This window comes from Pseudophryne corroboree, chromosome 1 (genome assembly GCF_028390025.1).
Source record: "Pseudophryne corroboree isolate aPseCor3 chromosome 1, aPseCor3.hap2, whole genome shotgun sequence".
In the NCBI taxonomy this organism is placed as follows: Eukaryota; Metazoa; Chordata; class Amphibia; order Anura; family Myobatrachidae; genus Pseudophryne; species Pseudophryne corroboree.
The window spans coordinates 562,696,434-562,718,346 of record NC_086444.1 but is presented as its reverse complement, the minus strand read 5'-3'; the positions used below and the strand labels follow the sequence as shown (position 1 = coordinate 562,718,346).

General features: G+C 43.5%; 1 protein-coding gene across 3 annotated transcripts in view; it reads right to left on the bottom strand.

Annotated features, from left to right (window-relative positions):
* The window catches only part of MLLT3 (MLLT3 super elongation complex subunit), a 344,116-nt gene that overhangs the window by 94,428 nt on the left and 227,775 nt on the right, over window positions 1-21,913 (bottom strand). For all 3 annotated transcript variants that reach the window (XM_063914163.1, XM_063914164.1, XM_063914165.1), the window contains exon 3: window positions 15,956-16,038. In XM_063914163.1, the coding sequence (XP_063770233.1) occupies window positions 15,956-16,038 (83 nt within the window). The remainder of the gene's footprint in view (window positions 1-15,955; window positions 16,039-21,913) is intronic.

The window sequence follows — 21,913 nt, the reverse complement described above, 5'->3', positions numbered from 1 at the left end:
AAACCATACTGTCCAGTTGGACTTCCAACAGGGCCCTGTCGTTGTTGATCCTGGCCACACGTAACATTTGTGAATAGGGCAGTCCTACCTTCAAAGCTGATGGATGATGGCTAGAAAACCTGAGTAAAGTGTTGCGATCTGTGGGTTTCGAAAACACTGATGTCACCAGGCGTCCCCCGCGTCTTGCCAACTTAACATCTAAGAACTCAATTTCTTCATAACTTGTGCTGTATGTAAACTTAATGGAACCTTGTGACCTATTAATGCTGTCCATAAATGTGCTGAATGATTCCTGGGTGCCTGTCCAAAAGACCACCAGATCATCAATGTATCGTAAAAATAATTTAGTGGATTGCATAAACTCAGGCTGACTCAGAAATAATCTATTTTCTTGAATGAACATGAAAATATTAGCATATGTCGGTGAGACGTTCGACCCCATCGCACACCCGGCTGTTTGGATATAATATTGAGAATCAAAAAGAAAATAATTACGATGTAGCACTATAGACAACAACTGTATCGTGAAATCCAAATCTGGCCCCTTGTAATTGTGATTATCCCGGAGAAATTCTGCAGTCGCCGCAAGGCCTTCATCATGCAGGATGGACGTGTACAAACTATGTACATCCAATGTACACATTAGCAAATCAAAAGGACCCTGTGTGAACTCCTGGATTGCAGCCAAAAATGATGAAGTGTCTTTAAGGTAGGTATTTTCATGCACAAAGGGGGTAATTCCAAGTTGATCGCAGCAGGAAATTTTTTAGCAGTTGGGCAAAACCATGTGCACTGCAGGGGGGGCAGATATAACATTTGCAGAGAGAGTTAGATTTGGGTGGGTTATTTTGTTTCTGTGCAGGGTAAATACTGGCTGCTTTATTTTTACACTGCAATTTAGATTGCAGATTGAACTCACCACACCCAAATCTAACTCTCTCTGCACATGTTATATCTGCCCCCCTGCAGTGCACATGGTTTTGCCCAACTGCTAACAAAGTTCCTGCTGCGATCAACTCAGAATTACCCCCAATACACGGCTGTAGAAAACTGTCCAAATACTGGGACACAGGTTGGTACAGAGAGTCGGAATCTGGCGGAAACAATGGGCCGACCGGGTGGAGACGTGGGGTTTTTGTGAATCTTTGGAATGGAGTAGAGGATCGGGGTCACAGGGAACTCCTGAGATAATGCTTTAAAGACCTTTTCAGAAATGATGTTATTTTGTTTGGCGGAAAGGAGAATTTGATCAAGTTCTTTTTTGAACACCGCAGTGGGATCTCTTGGCAACTTCTTATAAACTTGATGATCACTCAATTGTTGTAGCATTTCATTGCGATAATCATGGATATTTAAGATGACAATCGCCCCGCCCTTGTTGGCGGTGCGGATGACAATGTCCTCATTTCGTCCCAAATTGATGAGTGCCGTCCTCTCCGCCCGAGTCAGATTGTATCTCACAGATCTATTTTCAGCATTATACTTTTGAATAGATTCATCGAGGAGTCTGGTAAAACATTTAATGGAAGGGTTCTGTACAGGTGGGTCAAAAGAAGATGTAATTTTCTGCCTGCAGAATTTTCACACAGGATCTTGTTCCACACTGTTGTCCACAGGTGCTGAATTGGAGAAATGTTCACAAAGTCTCATCCTCCTGCTGAATTTATGTAAGTCCCAACTCCAATCAAAAGCGGAGTGGTTGTTTGTCGGGACAAATGCCAGTCCTTTATTGAGTACCGACTCATCTGATAGGTTGAAAATTACTAGTACCTCTTCCATGGGGCCTTCCTACCCCTCTTTTTTTGACCACCTCTTCTCGTACGGACACGTTTGTATTCTGGTTTAACATGCGTGTGCGCGCCCCTAAAGGGGCCGCCTGGGAGCTCCCTGTGTCCTCTCCTTCTGAAATAGCAAAGTCACTGTCACTCTGTGAGGTTGTAATTTCATTCGGTTGTCTTACTGACCGTGTTCTCTGATTCCTATTGAATGATCGAGAATACCTGGGTGTATCTCCATTAATCCAATGGTATACACGGTTGTCCTTGTACTCCTGTACTACCTTCAGACGTTTTACCTTTTTAAATTTAATGAGGTCATGTCGATATTTGTCACATTGATTTTGTAATTGAGTAAGCCAGTCATGTGAGGTGTCCGTTTGTAGTGTAACAAGGTTATGTCTCTAAAACTCTGCGATCTTTGTTTTTACAGCAGTTAATTCTCTGGTGGCCTCTTCGACCACCAGGATCATCAGGTCGAACGAACACTTATTGAGTAATGCTACCAACTAACGGCAAAATTCAGGGCTGTGCCGACCAATGGTAAGAGTGTTCCTGACCCCTCGTGGGATAAACTTGTCCCGATAGTAGTCAGATAAAGTTAGACCATGTAATGTATAATCAACCTCGCGTTTCTTCACTTTAAACAGAGTTTGGAATAATTCCTCACAGGTATCCACTTGGTTGGTATATTGTGGATCCCCCACAAATAAGATCTTATCAATTTGATCCGTGGTGTAACTCAACATTTCCCCCAACAGCAGAACCGGACTCTGGGGTACTTCAGACGTCATATTGTCCACCAACAGTAACAAACACCCACAGCTGACTGCAACAATACTGTCCCGACCAAAGATAGAGCGGGGGTTCAACTGTGCCCAACAGTAGCTAGCAAGTCACCATCAAACAATTTTTCCACGGTGCCATATATAATATCGAGATTGGGAACCACTAGTGTAGAGTGATATGGTGGGAGACAGAAGTCTTCTGCTTAGCTTCTATGAGAGTCCTGGTTAATCCCTGCACAGCTGTACCTGCTATATGTCATTAAACCAACCAACACCACTGGTTAAGTAACTGGGTTATTCGTTGTTTGAGTCATTTGATGGTGTGTGCCTATATAACTCTGCAATATCAACACCTGCAAACATATCATTTCCAAGAGGTTATGGGCCCGGGCACACAGATGTAAGGTACCCAGACACACAAGCTACTAGTATGCCGGAGCAGCATATACACACCATTTTAAGCACATTTCCAGAGTGTCTCCACTGCAGTGTGTCAGTACAGTAGCTAGTCAGTACACAAAAGCTGCACAGAACAGAGTAAAGTCAGCACAGAGTGTTTCCAGCAGAGTGTAGCAGCATAGAAGCTGTTTATTGAACAAAAGCTACATACAGATATGTCCTGATATATCGTTGCTGCGTACCGCATAGCGGGCGCCATGCAACTCGCGCCAGCTCCTTGCGCTATAACTCCCGATATAAGTTGCGTTGTAAATGTGACGTCACGTTATAATTGTAACATGCATTCTACTTTCTGTCCACCAGATGTCGTTTTTCCTAAACTCTATGGCGAATGCCTCAAATAGCCAACGGACCCTTCGTAGCGCTACCTGCTGAGTGGCTGACGGGTTCGAATCCTAGCGGGACCAGAATTTTTTTTTTTTGTGGATTCTTAATGTCATTTTTAATGGAATGGGAAAAGTCAGAAAAAAAAATGCGTGGGGTCCCCGCTCCTAAGCATAACCAGCCTCGGGCTCTTCGAGCCGGTCCTGGTTCTAAAAAATCCGGGGGGAAAACGGACAGGGGATCCCCCGTATTTTTAAAACCAGCATCGGGCTCTGCGCCTGGTGCTGGTGCAAAAAATACGGGGGACAAAAAGAGTAGGGGTCCCCCGTATTTTTTACACCAGCATCGGGCTCCACTAGCTGGACAGATAATGCCACAGCCGGGGGTCACTTTTATACAGTGCCCTGCGGCCGTGGCATTAAATATCCAACTAGTCACCCCTGGCCGGGGTACCCTGGGGGAGTGGGGACCCCTTCAATCAAGGGGTCTCCCCCAGCCACCCAAGGGCCAGGGGAAAAGCCCAAGGCTGTCCCCCCCATCCAAGGGCTGCGGATGGGAGGCTGATAGCCTTGAGAAAATGTAAAGAATATTGTTTTTTTCCAGTAGTACTACAAGTCCCAGCAAGCCTCCCCCGCAAGCTGGTACTTGGAGAACCACAAGTACCAGCATGCGGGAGAAAAACGGGCCCGCTGGTACCTGTAGTTCTACTGGGGAAAAAATACCCAAATAAAAACAGGAGACACACACCTTGAGAGTAAAACTTTATTTCACACCCGCCGACACACACATACTTACCTATGTTGACCCGCCGACTGCCACGTCTCCTGATCAGACGATCCGGGGTACCTGTGAATAAAATTATACTCACCTCAATCCAGTGTCCAGATATAAATCCTCGTACTTGGCAAAAAAAATAAACGAACACCCGGACCAGTGGACTGAAAGGGGTCCCATGTTTTCACATGGGACCCCTTTCCCCGAATGCCGGGACCCCACGTGACTGCTGTCACAGAGGTCCCTTTAGCCAATCAGGAAGTGCCACGTCGTAGCACTCACCTGATTGGCTCTGTGCGCGTCTGAAGTGACAGAAGCGCATCGCACTGCTCCCTCCATTATATTCAATGGTGGGAACTTTCCGGTCAGCGGTGAGGTCACCCGCGGTCAGCGGCTGACCGCGGGTAACCCCACCGCTGACCGGAAAGTTCCCACCATTGAAACTAATGGAGGGACTTCAGAGGCGCACAGAGCCAATCAGCAGAGTGCAAGGACGTTGCGCTCGCTGATTGGCTGAAGAGACACTTCTGTGACAGCTGTCACGGGGGTGTCTCTGCATTCGTGAAAAGGGGTCCCATGTGTAAACATGTGACCCCTTTCAGTACGTTTGGTGCGGGTGTTCGGTTTGTTGTTTTGCCAAGTACGTGGATTATAATCTGGACCCTGGATCAGGTGAGTATAATTATCTTTTATTTTCAGGTACCCGTGGATTCTACTTGGAGAAGAGGACCGACTGCTTCGTGTCAACATAGGTAAGTATGTGTGTGTCGGCAGGTGTGAAATAAAGTTTTACTGTCACGGTGTGTGTCTCCTGTTTTTATTTGGGTATTTTTTTTCCAGTAGAACTACAGGTACCAGCGGGACCGTTTTTCTCCCGCATGCTGGTACATGTGGTTCTCCAAGTACCAGCTTGCGGGGGAGGCTTGCTGGGACTTGTAGTACTACTGAAAAAAAACAATATTCTTTCAATTTTCTCAAGGCTATCAGCCCCCCATCCGCAGCCCTTGGATGGGGGGGACAGCCTCGGGCCTCACCCCTGGCCCTTGGGTGGCTGGGGGGGGGACCCCCTTGATTGAAGGGGTCCCCACTCCCCCAGGGTACCCCGGCCAGGGGTGACTAGTTGGATATTTAATGCCACGGCCGCAGGGCACTGTATAAAAGTGACCCCCGGCTGTGGCATTATCTGTCCAGCTAGTGGAGCCTGATGCTGGTGTAAAAAATACGGGGGACCCCTACTCTTTGTCCCCCGTATTTTTTGCACCAGCACCAGGCGCAGAGCCCGGTGCTGGTTTTAAAAATACGGGGGATCCCTGTCCGTTTTCCCCCCGGATTTTTAGAACCAGGACCGGCTCGAAGAGCCCGAGGCTGGTTATGCTTTGGAGGGGGGACCCCACGCCATTTTTTTTTCTGACTTTTCCCATTCCATTAAAAATGACTTTAAATAAATTCACCAAAAAAAATAATAATTCTGGTCTCAACAGGATTCGAACACGGGATGCACGCATTACAAGCGGACACTGTAACCATTATGCCAGTGCTGACCACAATATGAGCAGGCACTCCAGGTAAATATATGATGTGTTAGATGTGTTCTACTCTTAGTGAACGTGCGGCACCGTGCTTAACATGGAGCATTCTCCACCTAGCGGTGAAAATGTGTATTACATGGCGTGGGACACAACGCACGCCATAACGTTATTACAACTCGCGATTCAGGACCCTAAATAGCGCGCTATGAGCAACGGTGTATGAGGATACATCTGTAGGTACTGTATGTCTGTAAGACGCATGAATACAGGAGCTACATCCAGGTCATTCCACATCAAATCAACACAACTTTCCAACAAATTCTACAGTACAATCTCTAATTCAATAAAATTTGGTATAATAAATGCTGCAATGGGTGTAAAGAAAAATACAAACAAATCTTAGGCTGATAAATACACTGGTTTTGAAGTTATATGCCTTTAAAGCTGCAATTTTTGAAAAACATTTGCTTTTAACTTTTTTTTATTGCATTTGTAGCTCGCCTACAATAATTGAGCTACAAAGTTGGACAAGGTAGCATTGTAAACCTCTTTTTTATCGGTTTTAATATGATATATAACACAGCAGTATGTTTTAAAAAGCCAAGGCATTAAAATTTTGAAAATAAAAAAAAGCTCAAAAATTGTTTACACTTACGTTAATAAATCCCCAAAGTTGTATCTTGGGACCATGATGGCATCTCCTACAAGAGGGTTTCACTTTGGACTGTTTGTTAAAATAATGAAAATTAGAACTGTCTAGGCCTTTCATTACTTTTAATGTATCTAAATGATTATAGTTCGTAGTTATTTTTGTCTGTTTAGAGATCTAAGTATACCACAGTTTAGATGATCATACAGGGTAGGTTGGGGATGGGAATTTTTTTTAATGTCATTTTGCAAATCTGCTATATATGTGTGTTCGTATTAATATGCTGTTCTAGCTGCTGTTATACTGCATTTTTTGCTTTATATTTGTGTGTTCATACCTGTAAGTTATCTGCATTTTGTATATTTTAATGGTCATTTACTCTGTTTTGTGTCAGTTTTTATCCCTGTGGGTGGGAGCTACACCATTCCTATCTTCTGGACCTTATGCTGGGTACTAGACGAAAAAGTGGGCGATGTGGCCGATACAAACACATCATTCATGATATCGTCTAGTGCAGGGGTCAGGGAACTTTTTTACCTTTTACCCCAAAATATATTTAGATACGTCAACGTTACCCCCTTGATTTGTAAGGAAGGAAATTATATATTATTGTGCATATATACTGGTTATCACTGTTTATATGCCATTTCTGAGATACTGTGTACATATATATATATATACCGTATATACTCGAGTATAAGTCGACCCGAATATAAGCCGAGGCACCTAATTCTACCACAAAAACCTGGGAAAACTTATTGACTCGAGTATAAGCCTAGGGTGGGAAATGCAGCTCTAGCCGTACACAGCCCTCAGTGCCAGATATGCCCTCATAGTGCCATATATGCCCCCACAGTGCTGCCAGATATGCCCCCACAGTGCTGACAGATATGCCCCCACAGTGCTGCCAGATATGCCCCCACAGTGCTGCCAGATATGCCCCCACAGTGCTGCCAGATATGCCCCCACAGTGCTGCCAGATATGCCCCCACAGTGCTGCCAGATATGCCCCCACAGTGCAGCCAGATATGCCCCCACAGTGCTGCCAGTTATGCCCCCACAGTGCTGCCAGTTATGCCCCCACAGTGCTGCCAGATATGCCCCCACAGTGCTGCCAGATATGCCCCCACAGTGCTGCCAGATATGCCCCCACAGTGCTGCCAGATATGCCCCCACAGTGCTGCCAGATATGCCCCCACAGTGCTGCCAGATATGCCCCCACAGTGCTGCCAGATATGCCCCCACAGTGCTGCCAGATATGCCCCCACAGTGCTGCCAGATATGCCCCCACAGTGCTGCCAGATATGCCCCCACAGTGCTGCCAGATATGCCCCCACAGTGCTGCCAGTTATGCCCCCACAGTGCTGCCAGATATGCCCCCACAGTGCTGCCAGATATGCCCCCACAGTGCTGCCAGATATGCCCCCACAGTGCTGCCAGATATGCCCCCACAGTGCTGCCAGATATGCCCCCACAGTGCTGCCAGATATGCCCCCACAGTGCTGCCAGTTATGCCCCCACAGTGCTGCCAGATATGCCCCCACAGTGCTGCCAGATATGCCCCCACAGTGCTGCCAGATATGCCCCCACAGTGCTGCCAGATATGCCCCCACAGTGCTGCCAGATATGCCCCCACAGTGCTGCCAGATACGCCCCCTCATGATGCCAGATACGTTCCCTCCCCAAGTGCCAGGTATGCCCCACAGTGTTGTTACTTACCCCTCCGTCGATCCCGCGCTGTCTTCTGGAGGGACACGAAGCGCACAGCACGCGCCTCTCCTGTGTCCCTCCTGCATCTTCGGCGGCCGCGGCGGGTCTATTAAAGGAAGTGCCGGTTCGTGATCAGAGGTCACGAACGGGTACTTCCTGTAATAGAACCGCCGCTGCTGCCGCCGGAGATGCAGGAGGGACACAGGAGAGCCGCGCGCTGTGCGCTCCGTGTCCCTCCTTCACACTGCTCTGCCTCTGCCTGTCACTGACTCGAGTATAAGCCGAGGTGGCTTTTTCAGCACAAAAAAAAGTGCTGAAAAAGTCGGCTTATACTCGAGTATATACGGTATATATATATACATACATATACACATACATACATATATATACACACACACTATTATTATTTTTTCATTATTATTATTTTCGCCAATTATTTTTTGGCAATAAATGGGTTAACACTTTCTTCCCAAAACGCCAGAATGAATGTAAGAAAGATGGATGAGGGGGGGAAGGGGGACACGACTTTTAGGAGACAGATGGTCACATCCTCACCTCAGTAATGTCAGTGGGAACGGTGCTGGATGGGTTTGTGTGTCGGTAGCGCGACCATCCATTACCCCCAGGAATTAAATTTTTACCCCATTTGGGGTAATTTACCCCTGTTCCCTGACCACTGGTCTAGTGTGTATACACAATGTTGCTGATGATGCGCATTGTCAGCGATGTTGTCTGTGCATGCATGTCCAACCGGCGATAACGCGAGGGCCATACTGCAGAATGCATGGCCCCCGCTTCGTGGGTATGCACTTGCCAATACTGACCCCGCTGCCAGGTACCGTTGCTCACGGCATCGTTGGGAACACACATTGTCTAGTGTGTACCTAGCTTAAGTGTAGAGGATGGGGGGGGATTCGGTCGGGAGACCGCCGGGATCCTGAACCCTAAATATCCCGCCGGTCGGCATGCTGACCAATAGAGACTATTCACACTTGTGGGTGTCCACGACACCCATAGAGTGGGAATAGAACCTGTGGTGAACACAGCGAGCCACCGAGCCTGCAAAGGCGCATTGTAGCGCTCGCCCCCTTCCCAGCCATCTAACAGCAGGGAATCCGGCGTCGGTATGGTGACCGGCGGTCACACTAACCCAACCCCAGAGGGGATGGAGGGCTACACCTGCTTGGTTGGAATGTCAGAGGCCTAAAAGATAAAATCAAAAAGGTCCCTTGTGTTGTCCCAAATTAATCAAAAATAGTGTGGGGATATTGTACTGCATATACAAATACACACACAACCACATATACACACAGCCATATACACAATCATTTGTCAAGGGTCAGAGTATTGGCTCTATAAAAGCCATGGGTCCAGTAGTTGTATCACTCTACTTTTTGTCCCCACAGTGCTAGGGAGTTTCTGTATTGGTAAAACAAAAATCACTTGATTTTCATCTGGAGCAAATGGTGGATTGTCATTTAGAGCTGTATTATCAATTCTGAAATGTTTTTCTTAGGTTTATCTCTCACATAGCCAAGCAGCAGATTCTGCAGCAGGTGCTTTGCAGGTTGTTCTACAGAACTGGATAATTGATTTTGTTATCAAACATTAAATTGCCATGCAATTGGATAGTCTGCAAGCTGTAAGATTAATTGCAAGCAAACGGATTGGTTTTCCAGTACAGCAGTAGGGCTGTGGCACCCTGTCCAGGCATACCCTGACACACGTGACTTCATGGCTTATCACAACAAGCATCAGGAGTGTGGGAAGAATTGAACAGGGAGCATCCTAAGGATGCGCCCTGAGCCTTTCCATGTAGAGGAAATCTGTAAATGAGTGCCGTTGGGGCAGTCTCAGCCTTGCACCCTGGGCAATGTCAACAGTCCACTCCCCTCATTATGGGCCATATTATACCCACTCATCCCACAGATTTCATCACAGAAGCCTGGAAAGAGGTCTATACAGAGTAAGGGGATAAGCCACCTGGGACAATATTTCTCTGGTTTGTAATTTAAGTTTACGCTCGTGTTTTTCACTTACTAGCCTTACTCAATCATGCCTGCTCTTCCAAGAATTGCAGAATGGTAGGGTTACCACTACTAGGGAATAATTCATTAGGAATACTAAAGATTAGGAATATTAGACATTTTAAGATCCTAATCCGAAAGTTTTGATCATTTACTCCTTGTAACGGGTTGGGTTTGTGGTACTGCCGCAAGGGATGCCGAATGTCAGTATGCAGACATCGGTATCAGGAACGGTAGACTGCCGGCAAGGGGGCAAGCGCAACAAAGCCCCTTGTGGGCTCAGTGGCGAACGTATTCAACCCAGGGGAGTAAGTTATACCTGATGCCCGGAGGCGAAAAGGATTATAATGACCCCACCCCCTCCTTAGCCCAGTTCAGGTATACACACACTTACATATATACAAATACACACACAACCACATATACACACAGCCATATACACACTCACACATTATACCACTTATAAACACATAGCCACATATATACACACACATAGCCACATCTCTACATACTCACAGCCACATATACACACACATATATATACAAATATACACACACACACACAGTCCCCACCCTGACACCTTTCCTCCATAAGTTCCCTCTTCTTACAAGTTGCGGGACGGCCAGGGTGTCAGCATGCAGGAGCCAGTGCCAGGCAGCTGCACCATCAGGGGGGTGGGAGCCGGCCAGCCATGCTGTCATCAGGTGGAAGCCGGAGCCAGGCAGCTGCGCACTGTCAGGGAAGCGGGAGACAGCCAGGTGTGTTTTATAATCATGTGGGAACCGGAGCCGGGCAGCTGCGCTGTCAGGGGGCGGAAGCCAGCCAGGTGTGTTTTCATCATGCGGTAACTGGAGCTGGGCAGCCGCACTTGTCAGGGGACGGGAGCCTGGCAGCCGAGGTGTCATGCGGGAGGTGGGAGCCGGATCTGGGCAGCCGTACTGTCACCAAAGACAATGGAGAAGGTTCACTGCTGGAGCCCGGCGGCAACTGACTCCATTGCCTCCCAGACTTCCGCCACTGACACTCCCTCTATGGGTGTTGTGAACACCCATAGAGCAGGAATCACCTACCTCGCCAGTATATCGGCGGCGATATGGTGCCCCCGTCAGGATATCGGCGTTGATATTGTGACAGTCGGGATCCCGACGAGCGGTATCCTAACCGCATACCCTTGTAACAGTGTAAAAGTGTTCTATGCTGTCTTAGCTACAGTACTTCTGGAAACCAGATACCTTTAGCTAAAACATTAATATTAGGATGCCTCAACAATTGTATAAGATATCACAACATTGTTCTAGTTAATCAATCTGAATTAGCCCCACACTAGAAAAACGTCTCAAACCTGGTTACGCTCTTCACAGAGTTACCATACTTTTGTGTCTAACACAACTAGTAGGTCCATTAGCGAATGGTTTTGATATTTTTTTTCTGATTTTCTATTCTGAGTAACATGGCATGTCTTGGGCGGAGGGGGGGGTCTCCTTTATTTATTGATATGCAATTGCTTAAATATGAAAAAAAAAATGTTTATAATTAGCTCAAGAGAACTCTCATTCATTAATTAAATAACCCAACACATTAATATGAAAGAGACGTGTTGATAAAAACACTATCACCAAGCTGTAAATTAATACACACTGCCAAGAGCTCAATTCAGTCATAGAAAGCATTTTAGTATCAAAAGAGCTGACATTTTGCTTCTAAAGAAGAGATCAATAGTTGCACCGAGAAGCCAACAAATCCATTTAGCTGACATTGATAGACACTCTTTACAAACACTGCCTTGTTGATATATGGGCAGTACCCCTCAAGATCAATGTAATGTAAACATAGATGAAAATTAACAATTTGTGAAATTATATATTTGTAGCAGAATAGTAAAAAGAAAAAATCCCACAAAATGTAAAATTCCCTTTTGCTAGGAGTTCAATCGGCTAAACATTTAACCAGAGTTAAACGTTTTTCCCATAACATGTCTCAGACACAGTAAGGGTGGTCCTTGAACGTAATGGATAAGATAATTTAAAAGTGAATTACCATACTGAATGATCATTTTTTTTGGTTGAATTCCACCATTTAAACATTAATCCAAAATATTATTTACAGTGGCTACAGTGTTCCATCCAGATGCCCGCCACAATAATCCCCTGCGTCTGCTTGAGTACACCGATGCTCTGTTTATATCTGCAGCCATGACAACACGCTGCCTGTATGAAACAGGGGACTTGCCAGGACAGACATAATGCTGTAGCGCAGAAAAGCAATATTATGGATTAATGTTCAAATTATTGAATTAAAACCAAAACTGATAATTGGGATTAGCTTTTAGATGGTTATATAAGTATGGTAGAAAAAAACATTACCCTTATGGTTTATGAAGCACATGTTTAAATACCTATAGATTGCAAGCAGGGCAACATGTCTACTATTATTCAGCCAGTCTTGTTTTATTACTGTTTATTTCCAATTGTAAGTCACAATGAAATATGCTGGTGCTTTACAAGTAATACCCCTTTCACACTGCCGAAATAACTCGGGTTATTGTGAGGTCAACCCCGGTCATAAGTGTGAAAGGGTCCCCGAAAAATAACTCTGGTCTAGTGACCCAGGAATTCAACCCTGGTAGCAAGAAGGTTGGTCCCGAGAAGGACCTGGGTAATGGGCAGTGTAAACAGGTGACTCGGGTCATCCAACCTACAGTATGCCCCAGTTACAGCATAAGGAGAGCCGAATCATCGGCGCTTGGAGAGGCTGCCATCATCCTAGCACCGACAGAACAGTTAACACTGCACCATGTGCAGTATAAACAGGGCTGAACCGGAAACAACCCAGGTCGGAGCCGTGGTGTAAATGGGGTCTGTCCCGGGTTGGAACCATGTTCCAAATCCTGGGTCAGACTTGGGATTTTTGTGTAAAAGTGGTGGAACTGTAAATAAATAAATAAATACCAAGCACATTGGTTGCATTATATACTTAAAAATATTCCCCATAAAATGTTTTGATCATCCTAAATTATTCTTAATTCTAACTTTGATTTGGTCTCAATTCAAAATACAGTGATACGTCATGGTTAGGGAAGCCAATCCCGGGCCATTTTTTTCAATCCCGGGTATCGGGATTGAAAAATGGGGATTGGCTTTTAAGTGTGTGGCCGCCCCCTCGCCCCGCCCACATTACTAACCGTATACCGAGGACGGGCAGGCGGGTGGGGATCTCTTCCTGCACTCCCTCAGCGTACGGCTGATGGCGCAGCGTGACCTCATGCTGCGCCGGGGGAGCTGGAAGGAGGAAGCCGGACAGCGTCTGAGCGTCCTGTGGACGCTCAACGCTGATCTCTCAATCCCCGGGATTGGACCTTCCAATCCCGGACGTTTTTGGTCCTAAATCCCGGGATCCCGCCGATCCCGATCCCGGGATTGGCCACCATAGTTATGGTTCTAGGTCACAAAATCATTATAGAAACATTTTAACTCTGATTTACAGTAACTGTTTAGGGATATACAGTGAAGTGCCCTGAAATCAACTACAACTCATCCGCTGAAGTGACAGGTTTTATCCCTGCAGGACGTTTTGTGCTACTGAAGACAGTTATTGTGATGTAATGTATACTTACCTATTCTCCTGGAAGTTACGGGAGACTCACGATTTTTCTAGTAGTTTCCCAAACCCCCGGAACAGTGGGTACTCCTACCGCATCCTGCCCACTTCCTAGTGAAGTGGACAGAATGGGGAGACAATTTCTGGAATAGCAGGTCTGAGGGGGCGGTGCTAAATGACGCAAAGCACAGGTGATCCACGAGTAATCGCAGTTTCACGCTACAAAGGCATGACTTGATGATGTCACAGCCATGCCCCGCCCCCGAAGTGTCCAGATGATTCTTCTCTCTGGGCTTCTTTCGGAGAGGAGTTTTTAAAAGAAGGTAAGTATGATAAAACACTCCAACAGACCAAATCACCAAGTATGATATAATGTGAACTAGAAATGGAGGTACCTAAAGTATGATTCATCCATGTGATGGCACTAGGAAATGTGTGACTGCATCACTGAAATTGTGCATGATGTTGTTCTTGATTGCAATGTTCCAAGGCGTCCTACATATTAACTACAATAGCTCATATAACTAATGCCATTCTGAAAACTTCTCAAAAATAAAAAACAAATTATGTTCATTGTTGTGCTCATGGCATCTGTATATGTATTGAAGTAAAGGTGAACGCATGAAACATGCAGTTGGGTCATTCCACTTCAGATCACCCAAAAAAAAAAAAAAAAAAATGAAATGTCCACCACCCATCTCAGATTTTTACTACATTTTTTAGTTAAGAGAGGATGTCAAAACAACTATTTCTGCCAAGTATCTTGACTGTCTGACAATTAGTTGATTAAATATTGATTTTTCAATTTAGTAAATAATTTACTACTCGTGGCTTCTTTATCCAGTTTATTTGAAGTGTCATGGGTGTTTATTAAGGAATCACCATGAAATTTGGACCCCTAAGGTAACTTTTACCACAAATCCAAAAATCTAAACCAAATTACTTTATCTGCCTCATGTTTCGCGTTACGGCAAAAACACGTTTTTCAAATAGAATTAAAAATGCTAGGTTTAATCGACATTAGGGAACCCATTTTTGGGGGGGTACTTAAAAAAGGTATACATTACTACCACAAATAAAATCAGCATGGTACTCTGTTTAATAGTGGAGAAAAAAAAATAATGAAGCTGAAGTTCGATTACTGTTGTACCACATACATAATTAACTCAAGAAACCATGAAATTTAAAACCTTTAGCATAACTTGAGTCCTTAACTGAAGTTAAGTCAATAATCTCGTTATTTTTCCCTTGTTTGGAACCTGTTGTACCGGTCTGTAATTTTCCTTAAAGTGTCGCACACAAACAGAAGCTACTGTATTACTAGAAAAATGATCTGCTACCTGGAACATACATAGCAGCAGTGTATGATAACATCTGGTACATTGGGTATATTATCCAATGTAATGAGGAGGAACAAGATGTGCTGGTACACTTCATGAAACAAAACCAATCAACAAATGTGCTGTCCTGGCCTTCAAGAGATAATAAGTGTTTTGTACCTATTATTCATGTCCTCTGTGTAACGTAAGTGCCTACTATCCAAGGAAGTACTGGAAGGCAGTATACACTTTCTGCTGACACTTTAAGGAAAATTACAGACAGTTACAACAGGTTCCAAACAAGGAAGAGATTGCTGAATCCGCTTCCGTTATGGACTCAAGTTATGTTAAAGATTTTAAATTTCATGGTTTCTTGTGTTATTTATGCATGTGGTACAACAGTAATCGAACATCAAACTTCATTATTTTTTTTCTCCACTATTAAACAGAATACCATGCTGATCCCTAATCTCGATTGAACCTATCGTTTTTAATTCTACTATAAAAACATGCATTTTTGGCGTAACACAAAACATGAGGCAGATAAAGTAAGTTGGTTTAAATTTTTGGACTTGGGGGGAAGTTACCTTAGGGGTCCAAATTTAGTGGTGATTCCTTAATAAACACCCGTGATACTTCAAACTGGATAAAGAAGCCACGATTAGTAAATAATTTAATAAATTGAAAAATCAATATTTAATCAACTAATTGTCAAGATATTTGGCAGAAAAAGTTGTTTTGACATCCTCTCTGAACTAAAAAAAAATCGTAGAAATCTGAGATGGGTGGTGGACACGCCTGGCTGAACTGACATGAAATTATCCAGTTGGAAATTATTTATTTATTTTACCCCCAAATTTATGAATGAACATCTTTGTATACTTAATCTGCACAAAATAAACCAGCACCAATACTTTATTTTTGTACTCGTTACAAGATACAGAAGTGTACAACATTGTAAGAAAAGAAAAAAAATGGTGGGGGGGGGGGGGGAGAGATATACCTTATTTTTAAAGTAGACTTCTATTGGTAAAATGAAACCAGCATAACCGGATTCTTCTATTTTGTATGGTGGGTCTTTGCACACTGAAAAACAATCAGACAATAAAACATTAGTATAGAAAGAAAACTATACCTGGTAAATGACCTCAGTTGGACAAACATTTCTAACAATTACACAGCATCCTGAATATTAAGACAGTCATAGTCCAAGTTTGTACTTAATGTAGGTCACATGAAAGATCACTTATAGCATGCTTAATTATACAAACAGTGACAGTGACTACATTCAAATTACCATATAATAAAGACAACATTGCAGAGTTAGTTTATCAAGCTTATTGAACATAAATCATGTGGAAACAGGCTGAATTTTCATTTAAGTAACATGGGATATTGTAGCCCCCACTGTTTGCATAGGGGACTACAGTCTGTAGCAGGGGCGGACTAAGAGGGGAGAGTGCCAGGGTGCAGCCTCCACACGGTTCCTTCGTGGTGCAGTGGCAAGTAGATTCTGGCACTGTGCAAGAGTCTACGCTCTTGTCTGCATAGGATTCTGGGAATATGGCGATATGTGCCATGTTCCCAGTGATTTCTGCGAATGTGCAAATCTACCAGAAAATAGCTTTTTCCTAGTGATTTCAGCAGCACCAAGGCAGGATTGCAGAGAGATAAATATAATAAATAGGTGAAGACTGTGTGGGCTTCTGGTGGACCCAAAAGCCAGTGTGCACACATTATAGATACACCACTGGTCTGGAGCTCTTTACCAAATCACCATAAAGCAAAGTCATTGTGCCTTAAATGATGTTAGCCACTGTCACATTTTATTTGCTGCAAAGGGATCTTCATATATCGCTCCAGTAGCCTGGAGGGTACGTACACCCAGTATAAATACCTCTAATAGCTGCAATGATCAAACATGAAGGAGGTTTTAATTGGGGAAAGAAAGCACAGCCTTTTATTGGTTCTTGCTGTAAATAGCATTGACAGCAGATGTTAATTAACAAGGCAAAAATGTGGACATTGTAAACCTCTGGTAATGCAAAGAAACCCACAGATTCTGTACCTTAAATGCAACCCCCACCCTTGCATTTAACGTGCAGGAAAATCAATTAGATTATGCATTAAATGCAGTTTTATTTTCCTCACAGCTCCTGAGGCTTCAAGGAATAATACTGCTTCTGGGGATTACACGTGGGGTTCCCGCAGCTAACTGAATTGGGGAGTGGTGACTAATTGGATATGCCCCTCAATGTAACATCTAAAGTTTTTCCCCACAAATATCTGCCATTAATACATGTTTCAGCTGCTAATGCTCAAACGTAATATAAATGTAACCCTTTTGTAGCCATCCAAAAAGGGCCAAGTCCTTAAGAGTCATAATTTATATGTATTCCTACTAACCATTCATTAATGTCAGCCATGACAAGGGCTTCTATAATAAAATACCATGAACTTTGTGCCATAATATCAAAGTTACTCTAAGCTTAACAATGAGCAACAAATAATTTGGCAGTTCCAGGTCTCTTTGCTTAGTAATATATTCAGTCAAGTGCATAAGAATCTAACATTTTGTATGGGAGAGGTGTTAGCTGAAATGTATTCGTTAGGAGGGAGTTACTACTTTGTTCAATCTATTCTGCGCATTCAACAGTCTCAAATGTGAAGGCTTCATTATAATGGTCAAGGTAAAAGCGTGTATGGACTTCAGGGAAAAAGAATGGCAATATCTGACATGCTAAAAACAGCCAACATCTCTCTATACTTTCGCAGAAGAGTACATCATAAATTTGTTTTTCTGCAGGCTTGAGCAGACAATGGACTGAACACACACCTTGTACTTTGCAATATGTGTAAGGAAACAAGCTAAGAATTCAAAATGTTTCAATTAAATGTCTCCTGGAATACTTGATAAATATTGAGAGCTTAGACTGCCATATGTACTCTGGCACATAAATATTTCTACTACGCCAATGGCTATATTTTGTAAAACCAACACTCCATAAAATGAATAAATAAATTATACGTAAAACGTAATATTCATTGAATAACAGGGAAACAAAAATTTATATTTTTCTCTAAAAACAAGTGTTTTGTCACGCAGCTTATTTATCATAGTAGTGCCAAGGTGGTTAAACATGATTAAGCCACATGTCATCTATATTATCATTCTTTATACGGCGCCACGCGGGCTTCGCAGCACCTTACAAAGTACATCAACAGAAACAGTATGAACAAAACATTGCAGACATGGTTTATAAACATTTCTGCATCAACAGTCATAGGGGTATATTTATTAAAGAGCGGGGTTTCAAGGATGGAGATGTTGCCCATAGCAAGCAATCAGATTGTAGTAGTTATGTTCTAGAAGGTGCTAGATAAATAAGTTGAATCTGATTGGTTGCTATGGGCAACATCTCCACTTCTGAAAATCCGCAGTTACTGCACGTTAGTATTCCTTCTGGAATACTACTGAAAATGTCACTCTCAAAATGGCTGTCGCCTAATAGAAGACAGTTATTAAGGATGCTAGAGGAGGCAGTGGCCTTTTTTAGATGGTCATTTTCAATTGTTTGAACTGGGGGAGGCGCAAACAGCCTTCCCTAGAGACCCGCAGCGGGGGGCCGAGGGGATCCCCTGACAATGAGCAGAACCCCTTGACAACAAGCCAAACGGCCTTGGCAGTAGGGAAGAAGAACCCAAGGGCTAAGTGCCATTGAAGACAGTGGGGAGAAGATCATGGTATAAGTTAGGGAAAGAAAAGCATATGATGAAAGATGGCCCTGCTCATGAGAGCTTAGGGTCTATAATGTATAAGCACAACTGGAAGAATGATACAAAAAAATATATTTTAATACTGTACTGTGAAAGAGACAAATCTGTCAAAATTAAAAGGGAATTAAATAGAAATCATGTCTATCTGCAAACAAATTCAACTTTAACATTACAATTACATGAACGGGCTAGAAAGTTTCCATGACAACAGATGTACTTTGATTTTGTACTTGTCACACGGTTTGTTACTATGAAGACACAAGGTAATGGTATTAGTATGGCAGCTTAGGTGCCTCTGTACATTTCTAAAGAAACCTTAAGCTAGCTAAAAGTTACAACAATGGCCTACATAACTTAAATGTGATGAATTTACTTAAGACTGACACTGTCAAGAATATTCATGAATCCCCAGCCCTATATCACCATAGAAGGCATTATAAATCCTGACAAGTGACTTGTGTGCAATGGGAAAATGTATATCACTTTCACTACTCAGTTTAATACTTGCCTGTCACCCATGCAGTACAAATGATGACTCCCAACAACCTGAATATTTTCCACAAAGAGTGTACTCTTCAGCTCAGCATAAAGTGTGTATGGAAAACCACAGGTACAATGTAGCACGCTGTGGTTCAGCAGAGAAAGTGGTAACAGCCTGCAGGCCCGCAGTCTGATAACTACTCTATTGTCTTAAAATTGAAAACAAGTCAAAAGGTGTTTATACACTTCTATGGCTAGCCAAGCTCGTTTGTAAGGATAAAACAAAGCCTATGTGACATCAGTAGTTCTATATTGTGTTCTGTTTATACTATATCTCAATACAGCAAACACTATTTCAAAGTAGTATCCCTCATCACTAGCAAGGAATAAACTAGGGATCCGGATAATAGGTTGACAGTAAATAGCTTAACAGCTAATAAGGTGATCCTATACCACAGGTTCTCAAACTCGGTCCTCGGGGGCCCACACGGTGCATGTTTTGCAGGTCTCCTCACAGAATCACAAGTGAAATAATTAGCTCCACCTGTGGACCTTTTAAAATGTGTCAGTGAGTAATTAATACACCTGTGCACTTGCTGGGTTACCTGCAAAACATGCACTGTGTGGGGTCCTGAGGACCGAGTTTGAGAACCACTGTCCTATACGGTCGACATGTATTAGGTCGACAGGTACAACAGTTTGTCATGGCCAAAAGGCCAACATGTAAAAGATTGACCGTGCCTAACAAGGCCGGTTCTAGACCTTGTGGCGCCCAGAGCAAAAGTTTTCTGTGCCCCCCCCCCCTTCCCCCCCGTAAAATAGAGCTGGTGCGCCCAAATATACAGGCGTGGCCACAGTTATCCCCCTGTACTTGTGCCCCCCTTTAGCTGTGCCACAGTAGTTGTGCAACCAGTAGTTGTGACCCCCTGTAGCAGTGCCCCAGTAGCTGTGACCCTGTAGCGCCGCTTACACACACACACACACACACACACACACACACAATAATAAAAAAAACAACAACTACACAATACAGGAGCGGGGATCAGTAGCGGCTCTTGCCACGGTGGTGACGGTGCCCTGGGGACAGCGGCGTTCTGCGCAAAAAGCCTGCTTGCCCGTGACAAGAACCGCTACTGGTGCCTAAGGACGACAGGTTTAAATGTTGTACATGACAGACACGCATACAAGTTTTTGGGGGGATTTTTTCACATCTTTTTTATCATTTACCATCCACATGGACTATGATTGGGAACAGTAATCCCGTTGCAATAATTGGGGCCACAGGTGGTTTAACATAGAAAATGTAAAAAAATATATATATATTAGTTTTTTTTTTCTTACATTTGTATATCCAGACATCAGAGTGTTGATAGCCATTCACTGTATGGAAGCTTTGGACGAGACCGTGCAGGACCACAGGAGTGATAATTTGTGAATTTTTGTTATCCGTTTATTCCCGTGGATGGGTGGATACATTGTTTTGCCCAGGGACTACAATGCTGATAAGATGGCCCTGATTATCTATTTTCCATTTTTGATCTGTATGGTGTTACAGAGGTATCAAAGGGGTTGATGTATCAAGTAGTGAAAAGAGTGGATAAGTTGCCTATAGCAACCAATCAGCTGCTTATTTTATAGAATGTACTTTACAAATGTTATCTCAAAGCTGATTGGTTACTATAGGCAATTTCTCCACTGACCCACTTCTCCACTCTTTTCACTGCTTGACACATCCACCCTCATAGTCACGCTGTTTTAAACAGAGAAATAAGAAGGGTGACCCAGATCCTACAAGTACTAAATCTGCGTAGCATCAGTTAAAACTCCACAAACTCCTCCCCCCAACAATCCTGTAGGACAGGAGAAAACCACAACTAACAATCTTAATGGGAAAAAACTCCAACACATTAAAGAGGCAATACACAGAGAAACACCTCATTGTTTAATCTCCTTCATGTTTATTTCAATTCAAAACCTGAGATGAGCAAAAAATGAGAAAGACTTAAAGCTGGGTACACGCTGGAGCAATGTTGGGCTGATATATTGATTCTGGCCAACTCTGACCGATACATTGACCTGATCGCTCAATGTATGCAATGTACAGGTGCTTGCGGTCGCTAGTAATGTAACTGGGTTTGTTGTGCTGCACATCAAACCTAGCGATAAGACTAATGACCACAGCATATGTAATGATGGAAGGAGTGATCTGTCACACCAACCTTCATTACCTCGCTCAGTGTGTACCCAGGTAACAATATGGTGCATGGGTACACATAGCGTCAGTATATATCCAGCTTAAGTCTGGCCCTCTTTAGAGGAGATTAAAAAAAAAAAATAAGAGCAGAAAAGGATGTAGAGCCAAGTGCAGATTTAATAGGAATGATGAACAGTAAAAGATTTGTTTTATTGAAACATGTAAAATAAATCATATCAAAGATGTAGAACTTTGGATTGTTAATGTTAGAAAGCACTAAAACATGGTTGATTAGGGTTTCTAAAGGTGCCCAGACATTAGAACAACTGATCAGACGCTGATCGGACGATAATTTGGATGTGAAAAACCACAAACGATTTGTACAAAATAGCTTGTTCTGTTCCAAATCTTCCTTGCAGCAGGGAAGATCTGAAGTTACGACAAATGACCCGTGGGACTGCGCATCGGATCGTTAGTGAAAGTACACGATTTGCACTTTTACCAATGATA